Source organism: Enoplosus armatus, chromosome 10, assembly GCF_043641665.1.
Source record: "Enoplosus armatus isolate fEnoArm2 chromosome 10, fEnoArm2.hap1, whole genome shotgun sequence".
Lineage (NCBI taxonomy): Eukaryota > Metazoa > Chordata > Actinopteri > Centrarchiformes > Enoplosidae > Enoplosus > Enoplosus armatus.
The window spans coordinates 9,152,182-9,164,339 of NC_092189.1; the positions used below are offsets into that span (position 1 = coordinate 9,152,182).

Below are 12,158 nucleotides of genomic sequence, written 5' to 3' on the forward strand. Positions count from 1 at the left end.
GTCGCTTGACTGCAGATATAAACAGATATCTGCATATGAATGCAGATATCTGTTTATAGAGATTAACTCAGGACAGGCAGATGTTTGAAACGAGGCTTGCTGCCTCCGGTTAGTAGCGTCAGACCTTTGAAAACAGGGCTTAACACTTCTTTTGTAGGTGACAGACACTTCAAAATCAGCGCTGGCTCCGTTAGTTACTGTTGTCAGGCTTTTAAGAACAAGGCTATAAACAGCTAGTGTGGAGGTTAGACGTTTTATACCTGAACTCAGTTTGTCAGTACTGCTGCTCACTGTGATGGCTGGTACACATCTTATACCTTTTTCCACATCAGAGAGTAAATGCATGCTATTACCAATGGCCCAGGCGAATGCTCACATTGCCATCGTTCCGGCACTTCATCAAATTGATATTGTGGGAAAACACGGCAGTGCCCAGTCTTTAGTTCGTAAACACACCCAGACTCTCTGCCAGTTCCCACTGGCTAGTGTGCTGGCCGTAGACCTAGTCAGTGCGCTTGGCTGATAATATGAATTGTAATGAGTGACTAGCTGCTGGGATTGAAAGAAAAAGTGCTGTCATAATTGAGTTAGATTAATTAAAGGAGCTCCACTGTATTCTTACAGATCAGTGCATCTTGTTAGAGGGCTGTGCTATGGGTTGGGGCACCGGAGGGGGTGTGTTTGTGGCCAAAGTGTATGTGTTTGTGCGTGTGTAACCTGCAGATTGTGGGTTAGGTGGGTTGTTGTGTGAGGAACTAATTGAAATGAGAGGCGATGTGCGAGTCTCAGCCAACATGGCCGGTCCATTTGTCAGGGTGACATCACTGCACTCACACCCCATCCATCTCCGCCCGGCGCCACAGAACCATGCTCCTCCTGGTGATTAATATCCATACCTCCCTCACCGCACTGCATACACTCCCCCCCTCCGAGCCCTCGCACACTGCCGCTGCTCCACACATGCACACTCACAAACAAACAAATGCTCACACACACTCTGTTGGAAGCCCTCCTGTTCACTTATGCACACAGTGGCTGCGCACTCACCCACACTCAGAGCCGTGGCACTGCCATTTACTCTCTCATACACACATGGCCGGAGCCCAGGGCTCGACCAGTCACACACATAAACTTCCTAATTGTTCCAAACACTAACTGTCCTTGCTCTTTGGTGGGAAGGGGTAGCACACAGATTTTATTGGTTCTGTTTCTACTTTCTATTTCCATTTTTTTTTAATCCTGCTTCAAATTCTTATAATATTAGTATAGTCATGTCATGTTATATTTAGAAAATAAACCAACATATTTTGAAATGAAAAACCATCTTTATTTAGGTTTATTTATATTTAGGCTGCCTTAAATGGTCATGTGTCATAACTGACTAGGCTATTTGCTATTTTATTTCAGTTGCACGTGCTACTAGCATTACCTGATTCATTATGACTAAAATGGGGGCATGAAAATAGTGTATTCTTTTACGATGCGGCAGGAAATACTTTAATAATTATTCATAATTAGCAATTATTTTCATCATCAATTATGATCTGCAGATTATTTTCTCAATTAATCACTTAGTCTAAAAAACTTTTGAAAAATTGTGAAAAATGTCCATCACAGTTTTATAAAGCCAGCAGTGATGTCCTCAAATAGCTTCTGTTCTCCAAGATTGACTCAAAATAAACTACAGTATCAGTGTTCGTCATAATGAAGGAACTTGTCACCCAGTGCAATGTTGCGGCTGATTTATGTGTTTTTAATGGAACAGAGGAATATGCAATATCAGGCTTTGGCTACACAGAGAATGCTTAAGTAGGATTAATTCAATTCTGGTTTCAGTCTTTTCATGCGATTAGTTGACAATAAGAAAAGTGTAGAATATCACCAGATCTGTCCTTTACACTTTTTGAGTGCTCATTATGGTCTTGCGTATTGTAAACACTGTACACGTACATTGACATATCCATAATGGCAATCTAGATGAAAGTGGAGCAGGTCCAAACTTTGCTTTCAGTAGATGAAGAGCAGAATCAAAAAGCACGTTTCCTATCAAATCCGTGCTTCTTGTAAATTTGGAGCCAGTTCCAAATCGGAACACAACCCCACTGGCAGCAGCACTACTTTTCGTAGCCAAAAATATTATACCCTTTCCGAAAAGACAACACACACCACAGTGCTAAACCTCAGGAAAACAGGTGTTTAATTTAAATTGCTGTTGTTGATTTACAGCTAAAGTTGGCAGGGTTTTTTACAAATGAACAAATATAAGAAGACAGGATTTAGTATCAAGAATAAAAGCTGTTGAATGGGCTTCCTAGGCTTATTTCACAAATTCTCGTGGGGAAGGGTCAACCAAAGCTAAGCTCATTATGGCCGGCTATCAGAGCCACTCCAACCTGAGGAGTTGAGCTTTGAAGATCCTCTAAATGATGACCTTTCTCTCCTACTCTGCTCCACTGATGTGCTTTGATAAGCCAGGCTCTGATCTCCTCCGTGGTATCACAGCGCACCGCTGCACACTGCCCCGTCCTCCCGGAGCAGGGCGGTGCTAAACTTTCTCACCACGCCCTCAAATTACATCACCCGAGCTTGATGTCGTGTTTCGCACTATGCCTTTGAACTTGTGCAGCCACGGGCCAAAAAGTGAGACAGAGAGCCCTGCGCACAGTGTTGTGTTGTTTGAACAAAGGATGGTGAGTACACTGTAAGAATTTCTTTTTGTAAACATCAGACTTAAGTAAGGCAAAATTGCTCATGAAATATCTCCCCACGATGCATGTTCCTCCATGTGGAACCAAAGCGCTGCTTAACCTCACAGTTGTGACTCTCCAACACCAGTCTCTCCCTCTCCCTCTGCGGGAGCATGCAGGCCCGCCTCCGCACCAGCTGTGAGATGCAAAGCTCCCCTTAATGTAAAAGTATGCCGTTGAGAATCCACTGTCTGTGCTATTCACTGAAAGGAAAGATGTTGAGAGTTACAGAGAAGAGAGAAGGTGATGTGGTGGGGGAAAAAATGGAGGCTTAGACGAAGAACAGAGAAAGCCAACGAGAGCAGAGGAAGACAGGAAACATGACAGGGAGACCGAGTAAAGGGAGAGATGGGGAAGGGAGGGTAGGAGGGAAGCAAAAGGGGAGCAACAAAAGTGAAAGCCGACAGCCGCTGTAGCCGATGTGTGATTGATTGAGTGGCATTCAGATGCCAGGGGTCATACATATGCAAACTGCTCATTTGTAGTTGCTGCCAGGGCTGCTGTTCACCAGAGCCCTTGAATAGTGTCGCCTGACCACCGGGACACATCACACAATCAGATTAGGCATCCCTGAAGTCACATGCAGGACGACCAACAGCTGCCACGTGCACCACCAGTGCTGACTTACACTGTCTGTTTTTCATCCCTGTCTGCTGTAACAGGCCCTTGTCTGTCTGTAAGAGATCTGGGTTTTAGAGGCTCAGATATGTGTCAGATGAGCTTTGGTGTTTGTGCGGCGCAGATTTTCCCTCTTGACATTTTGTTGGGCTTTTTTTTTTTCTTTCAGTGCTTTGTTGCACACAAACCACATTTTCCATTTGAGTGGCTCAGTAATGTATACAGCAGCACAGTATGCATGATGCTCCATCTTCGGCGTAATGCATCAAACCATCCAGCCACCTTTCAGCCAGTGTGCAGTATAGTTGCGGTGTTGGTTCAAGCTTCTCACGCTGCATTTATCTGTGTCATTGTGCTCGACTGAGACTAATATTCAAGCTGAGACATTAAGGATGCTGTTAGGCATCGGCCTGTTCACATTTTCAGTAAAGACCTGCAGTTTAGTGAGCCTGTTATCTTTCAGTTTGAACTCGCCCAGTGTCGAGGGCCAGGCCCCCGAAACGTTGGATAACTTTGTTGCATTCAAGACGGTCTGATATTTTCTTTAATTATTGATTCGTATTGAGGCCAGCAGGAATCAGGGGCTCATACATAAATTCTTTTTCACCATTTTCCAGTTTGATTTTGCTGTCATGTTGTATTCATTATGGAACTAGTCATTTGTAGGGGTGACAATCAAAAAGTATGTTTTTGTTTTTTTCAAGTCTTTATTTTGTCTTCCACCGGAAACAAGGATGTGGTGTTGGGTAAATGGCCTTCAGTGTTCAGGCTGCCATAAAGAGGCTTTCTTGTGCTTGCCTGCCCTTCTCTCTTTCTCTCTCTCTCACTGTTTCTCTATCCCTCTTGCCCTCCTGCTCTCAGATCAGACTGCGCTCCAGCCATGCTATTGGGCAGCGAGCTGTAAACAGGAGCTGTACACTGATCCAAGTGGCAATCACCTTCATTCAGGCCCACGCCCCCCTTCCTGCCCCCTTCCCTTCCCCTTTTTTTTGAGTCTTGTCGGTGTGCTGAAATGTTCACCCCCCCCACACACACACACACACACACACACACACACACACACAAAAAGACGATGAAAAATCTTGTGGGAATGACTCCCTGTGTGGAGGATGGACCACTGGGTATGTCCCTTGCTCATCGTGAGCCCAAAACACAGGCCCTTTATGTGGCTGTGTGGAGGGTGGCCCCTTCCCTCCTCTGCTTCTCATCCACACCCCAGAGGCTCCCATTCAGCCCCGGCCTGACTGGGGGGAAGTTGGAGCTCTTTTGTAGTGGGGGATTCTTAGGGGAGGCTGTCAAGGCTGCGACTGTGTGGGCCTTTATTTCCCCAGAGAAGAGAAGGGGGGAGAAAAGATAGAGGGAGACGGGGGGGGAGTACCAAAGGAGAGTTTGGACACAGACGGCCTTGTTAACCGGCACCCCCAAAGAGGGAGAGGATGAGAGGGAGAAAGAAACAGGGGAAAGGCAAAGTAAAAGCGAGAATGAATCTAGCAGAAAGCCAAAAAACTTTCCCTCAGTTACGTCACCGCTGTTATTCCCATCCTTCTCCTCTCTTTTCCTCCACTCCTCCCTATCCGTTCCCTCCATCTGTCCCTATGTAAGCTCACTCTTCAGCTCAATAACAAGCTTTTGCCCTCCCCCTCACCCTTCCTCGCCCCCTTCTCACCCTCCGCCATTACTTTACACACATTCCATTATCTGGGAGACCAGGCTAAGAGAGATGTCTGGGGTCGGAGCGATCATTATCATCACCTCTTTCCGCTACACTGTGAATTATAGCCCACCGTATAGGAAACAGACATTTAAATCATAATCAATAGAGCAATATCAATGCTGAGAGGCATGGCTAAAGGAAATCACTGCCGCGGCACAGGAGGAAACGGAGATGCTCGGTTTGGACTGAGATAGTGGCGCGTGCTTATTGATAAAATACGATCAAGCCGCAAAATGCATTATGTGGCATCACGCTCTGCGCTGGCTTATATTCAGGTGATGCAATGATTGTGGCTGGTGTGTGGAAATGGAAAGGTGCTGGATCACTGGATCAGTGTCTGCTGCTGACGTGTTGCGGCCAGAGACAGGCAGCCCGCATAGGGCCCGCAAATTACACAGGCCCCTGCCACCCCCTCGTGTCAAAGCGGGTGTCAGTGTTTATGACTTTGATGAGAGGATGAAGCAGAAATATCCTTCTGGTCACAAAAAGAGAGAAAGAAATGACATGACAGTGAATTGCGGGACCAGCCATCAGGTAAACTTGTGTTCTCTCCTCTCGGCTGGTAATAGATACTGTTTGTTTCTACCTCATTCTGTTCTGTAAAGGTCTACTTATTCTTTAAAGGAGGGAGGATTGTAGTGGGAGCACTGGGGTGTCAGCTGTGACTGTGTGGTAATAGCAAATGGTTTACATGGCTCACGGGTCAGGTAGGAGGGCCCCTTAGCAGAATTTTGCTTAGGGCCCCAGGGAGGTCAGGACCGGCTCTGTCAAGGGTGGCTAAGTTCCTCATAGGGGGAGCTGCGCTACATACACACAGTGTTTTTTGTCTGGCAAGGACGAACCAAGGTGACAGGGGCGACCTGACCTGGCTGCGACCAGACCACAGTCGCCGTTGCCACTGCGGCTGAGATCAGGACTGAATCTCTGCCTCTGTGCTGCCACAAGGAGAAAACACCAGTTCTTCATACACCACATCACTGTCAAGGAAGAACAGCTTTGAGACACGATACAAAAACATATCATGTAATCAGTCAGGACAAATTACAGTCCTAACATGCAGAGAAAGAGCATAGAATCACTGTTATTAACTCATGCAGCTTGTTTGCGGTGAATAAGGAACTCTCATGCAAAATCCATGTCTAATCCAGCTGACACGTGTAGACAGGTTAAATTCCATTTTTGGAAGGGTATTTGTTGGCATGACCTTTCGCAAGTGATGCTTATATAACCGGTTTACTAAACAGATAGTATTTTGGATTTGGCAATGATTTAAGAGGGTTGACTGTGTTGTATGATTCCTTTTTCTCCACTGTAGCTCTACTTCAGGGCTTTTTTCCCTTTCTTGATGTGCCTATTTCCTTTGTCTAAACAAAGCATTTTCCACTGAACCATTTGTGCTTGGTATACAAAACACTGTCTGGTCTTTTAAGAGAAAAAGAGGCAAACCATATATGACATTGGTTTGCAGCCTGAAGGTGTAAGGCTTGGGCTTCGCCTCAGCTATTGAGACTGAATTGAAAAAAATATCCCACATTTAATCTACAGTTTGTTACAGAACTCACAACAAGCAAGATTCATAATGTCACAGAGAAAATTGAATTAGTGCGAATTAATTTGTATGCACTTTACTTGCAAGTATCAGATCAACTAGACCTATTTACTGTTTAATGACTATTTCATGTTTGTTGAATTAACTCGACTTGGGACACTGTAATTCTGTAAATTATTTGGGCCAGCTTAATTGGTCAGATCATTTAAAAGAGAATTAGCATATTAATTTGATTTCAAGCAGCTAACAAAGATGGATATCATGTGGTTACAGTTTATATTTAAATGCTTATTGTAAAGCGGCACCTAGTGCGCATTAAAAATCTCAAAATTGAATGTCAGGTTGAGTAGCGCAGTCAAGCACATAACCAGCCTGTCCAAATAGTTCAGAAGCACTGAGTTGCAGCCCAGAATCCCAAGGTCCTGTGTAGGAGTGAGCTGTGAACAGATCACGGCTCATGTGCAGCCAAAACCCACGCAGTGCTGATGAGTCGGGGATCATCTGCTAGATCTGGAAATCTATAACCCAATCCCTGGTGAGTAAGGAGGTTCGGAAATTCAGATAACTCAGACAAAAGCTGCATTTCCACCCGAAGTACCGGGAGCGTTTAGTCCCAGGTCCAACTACTTTTCAAGGAACTAAAAAGTTCCCTCTGCGCGTTGTTGTCTGCGCTTCCACCACGGATGAAAGACCCGCCAAGATTTGGCAAATTAGTCCGCTGACGTGAACAAAAACAAACTGGTTTGTGGCTGCAGATTTTTAATAAGGGTGGCTGAAATAAAATGCTGCAAGTACTCGACCAATCAGAAATGTTCAGTGCTGCAAGCCCCACCCCCAAAGTTTGTGTACTTTTGGAAAGCTGAGGGATGTTTTGGAGTGTAAAATAATGTCCCCGGAACTTAATCTAGACCCTGGTCCCTTCCTCCAAAGGTTCCTAGTCCCTGGGGAAAGTTCCTGTGGCTAAAGGGAAACTATATTATCTGTCATTGTTTAAATAGTCAGTTCCTGTACCTCATTCTATCAAAGCAGACGGAAAGATGCATAGGTGATGGACATAAAGAAAAAGCCATAAAACAAACAAGACCAAACACCTCCAGAGCACAAGCATAAACACAACGGTCTGCTATGAATTTAAAAATAGAAATCGCCATGCATAAAAACAATTACTATGCTATCTTAATTGTTTTCCAAAGAAAATACTTTCTGTCACCTTTCCAATTAAAACATAACCAGCAGCTATATTAGATGTATTTTTAAATGCTGCCTGCAGCACGTCTTGTTGTCTAAGACATTGGATTCCACCTCTACATTTTAATGACCAGTTTCATTTATAGATGCAGGGAAATCAACACAGCTAAACAAAAAGTCACCATATACTAGAGCATTGAGTAGTGCTTTATTATGCCAGCTGGGGATCCAACTCTAATGATTTGCATTTTGTCATTTAGTAATTCTTCATATTACAATGCCAAATGGATAATGTTTACTATATCTTTTCAATTAGGCGAACTGTTGCACAGAATCCCTTTCACATGCGCCAGTCTCCTGACATTTCCTAACCCCATCTGACATACACTTGGTGAAGTGTGAACCATTTCGCAAATGAGGGTTATTCTGGGAGAGTCACGTCTCCTCTCTCTCCACAGCACCCGGGAGAGGGTTGTAAAAGCTGTTGTCCTTTAGTTATGACGGAGCGCGAGGAGGAGCCGCGAGAGAAAAGGAAAAGCTCTTCAATTGGAGTCCTCCTCTCTCCTCTCTCCTCTCTCTCGCTGCCTGTGTCCGTCTCTGTTCCTCTGCCTGTCTCGTTCACTCTCTCTCTCTGCATGTGCCCTGCTGCTCTGTCATCCTCAGGGATGTGTCTGAAGGAGACCATCTGTTGATCCATTTGTCTCCTGCTTTGCTTCCTGTGCCACCGCCTCTCTCCTATCGATGATCAGGCCTGGCCTTTCCCCTGCCCACCCTCTTTGTTGCTGCCAACAGGCACTCTGGGCGAGGCGGGTGTGCTGTTGGAGGTGGGGCGGGAAGTTTTGCCCTCTATAGTTTCTGATTCACACAAAGAGAGAAAATAGGGTTTGGCAGACACGCATCCTTTTTGTACATACATGCCACAAACAGCTAATGAGCCCGGAGCAGCTGCTTTCTAATCTGTGTTTATCTAAAGTGAGCATTGGTGTGCTGACCTGAGTCAAAAAACACACAGATTTGATCTTTTTTTTTGTTTGTTTGTTTGTTTTTTTGCATTGCTGATAACAAAACTATTCCCTTCTCCCCCCCTTAGGACTTAAACACAGAGAACTCGTCATTATATGGAGGCATAGACCATGAAATAGATGTTAGAAACAATACTGAAATGCTGAAGCACCATCACTGGAGGCTTGCGAGCATTCACCCACCAAAACATTTATTGCTTGTGAAATGTTTGCCGCTGTTGCCACTAAAGAGACGGGGGTCTTGGTTTCCACGCATGTCTCCTAGCTGTCACCTCTTATGCATGTTCAGGGGTTTGATGGACACCGAGTCCACCGTGGGGACTTCGGGGACTGCTTTCCTTTGATCTTCTCCCACGACTCTCGATTACCCATCATTCAGCAGGGCTCAGGCCCTGGAGAGCAGCTGGGAGAGGGGTGGTGTGTTAACATGAGCTCTGATGTACCCAAGAGAGACTCTCTGTCCGACTCAGACATCATATAGCGGATTACACAGACATGGAGGAAAATGTGCACGGATAGTACCTGTTGTGAATGTTTAGAGTGTGAGAGAGAATCTGAATATGTAAGAGGAAGGTGGTGCTGTAACTCTGATAGGATGTATAATGAGTTCGCAGTCCATATGGAGGGTTTTAAACCATCAAAATTATTGTAAATCTTATTATCACGTCTTTTTCTCTCTCTGTCTGCTGAGTTTTCATAGATTCGTAAGGGTTTCATCAGGGCTGCTCAATATATCTGATGATGGGTGTTCACCCGGGGAGACGTGCCATTGATTTCCCATAAGGTGCAGATGACATGTGGTCGCACGCACTCCTATTTTACCAACAGCCGTGTCGTCCAATAAGTCATGATTTCACCGCTGCTGTCACCTGGCGTGATGGTTCTTCTGACAAAATCGGGGTGGGGTTCGTCATTGCGGATAACCTTTTTATGCTGCAGGTGCACATGGAGAATGAATAACGTGCGAGTTGCAGACCTACTTTTTTTATTTTGGTCAAATGCAAATTTCAGTATGTATGACAATGTGATTTATTTAATTAGCTGCCTCTGGGTGAGGTTTTAATCCCTGAATCTCTGCGTGTGTGTGTTTGCAGGCTTCCTCAGTACTGGTGACCAGGCTGCTAAAGGGAACTACGGGCTCCTGGACCAGATCCAGGCTTTAAGGTGGATCAGCGAGAACATCGGCTTCTTTGGCGGAGACTCCAACCGCATCACTGTGTTTGGTTCTGGGATCGGAGCTTCCTGCGTCAGCCTGCTCACCCTCTCCCACCACTCTGAAGGTACAGTACAGCAGGGAGGTGGTGGGTGGGGGGGATGGGTGATACAGCTGTGAAGCCCATGCCTGCTGGTGTGTAGGCTGTTTGATATTAGAAACTGGCGATGCAGCCAGCGAGTTATTGAGTAATGTATTCGACTGTACTATACAGCATAACAAATGTTTTAAGAAGCAGGTGTTTGCATTTAAATGACTGTGATGTTCATTCCCACCCAGAAATTGAAACTTCACGGCAGATTTCAGACCACATGTGGGTCTTCAAGTACTCTGCTGGTTTGCTAGTATCCCTCTCTATGTCAGAAATAAACATGTAGGTATAATGTGCCTTTGTAAGCAAGATAAAAAAAAAGGACATGGTGTTCCAGGGAGAGCTTTTAGTGCGGCCACAGTCATACTAAATGACACACACACACACACACACACACACACACACACACACTGTCCTCTTTGTAAGCAATGTTGTTTATCTGCTGGCTACCCTAATGCTACTTCATGATGATTTACTGCCCGTGTTGGCCATGTCTTTAATACTAAATGCAGCATGTGCGCTTAACCTGGACATGCGATAAACATCCCTCATACTCGTGCTCCTCTAATGCATCATTGAATTAAGATGGAGTCTTACTGCTGATAGGTAAGTCCTTGCAGGAAGTGCTTTGGCTTATGCGAATGAACTATTTCTTGGAGCTCCATCCACGAATTGCACCCTGCAGAGCCATATGGACACGGCATCGCCCTTAACCTGGAATTTATGCAGCCGGTCACGTTTTTGTGCATCCGTTTAAAAGCTGGCTGTTTGTTTTGCATTTAATTGACAGCGGCATTGTGTACATGACAGGCTATTCAGGATATTGAGGTGTTGTTGTGCCGCAATGATTATGTGTTGGTGGTAATATTCCATATGAGAGATCTTTACATTCAGCCACGCTCGCGTAGCCTGCTTGTGAACATTGTTAACAAGCCACAAACATGCTGCTTTGGACACACTTGGTCGGAAATGTAACACGGGGCTTTTACTGCACATTACATAGCAGTGAATTACATTAAAGAAATCACTCATGCATCAGATAGAGGAATGGTCCTAGGCAAAACTGTGGTCAGCTGTGGGAAGCTATTAAATGGCATGCGCCCAACCACCACACACACACATATACACACCATACTTTTTCTTGTCACTAGGCAGAGTAAAATCTCTGTTCTTGGATTTTTGATGAGTAGATCACCGTGCATTTGAAAGAGGTCATTTGAGCTGCTCATCTTCAGTCCCCATTACAGCGCCAGGGATTTGTGATGTGTTTTGCGTTCTCCAATTTGCATTAAAGTGTTACTAATTGCCTTGATTTCCTCCGATGAATGATGACTGCTTTTGGATTGAATTTTTACCATAAATGCCTTTTTTATTCATACTCCATAATGCTACGCTCCATGTAGCATGTTATTATACTGCCAGTGAAACCATCTCCTCTGCCTCCTAGTAAATTGGATATTACCGGGTCTGTTTTTTCCCCTGAATGGAAATGTATGCCCCACTGATGGGATAAAAAAAAGAGAGCCAGTAAAACTTGAGGGATCCTAGGAAATTGAAACAGGAAGCCTTCTATCACGCCAGGACTCTTGCTGCGAATGTTACCAATGGCAATCAGATTTCACACAGTCTCTCTCGGAGCACAGATTGTTGTAATTATATAAAGTTTAGGACTGGAGTGGGCTGCAGGATGTGACAGGAAATCCAAGTGAAGAAATGTCTTTTTGCACCTGCTTTCACAACCTCCGCTGTACTTTACCCCTCCTCTCCTCAGCCTCCTCCTCTCCTATAGTCTTAACTGTTGAAGTGAAAACTGGTAGGATGGTGTCGTTGCCAAGACAACTAAAAAAAAACAAGAATGGAATCAAAGCGGCTGGATCCGCATAGTGGGGGAAATTGAAGTAAAAATCTATAATCAAATGAATTATACACTGTGGCATGAGCACACCTGCTTTCAGGTGGTCTCTAGTCATGGATTTGTGAAATAATTTCCTATCTATGACTCGGGAAAAGCACCTT

General features: G+C 44.8%; 1 protein-coding gene across 4 annotated transcripts in view; it reads left to right on the top strand.

The window, feature by feature from the left end:
* nlgn3a (neuroligin 3a) overlaps window positions 1-12,158 on the top strand; it is an 87,313-nt gene that overhangs the window by 41,275 nt on the left and 33,880 nt on the right. For all 4 annotated transcript variants that reach the window (XM_070912792.1, XM_070912791.1, XM_070912793.1 and 1 more), the window contains one exon: window positions 9,933-10,118. In XM_070912792.1, the coding sequence (XP_070768893.1) occupies window positions 9,933-10,118 (186 nt within the window). The remainder of the gene's footprint in view (window positions 1-9,932; window positions 10,119-12,158) is intronic.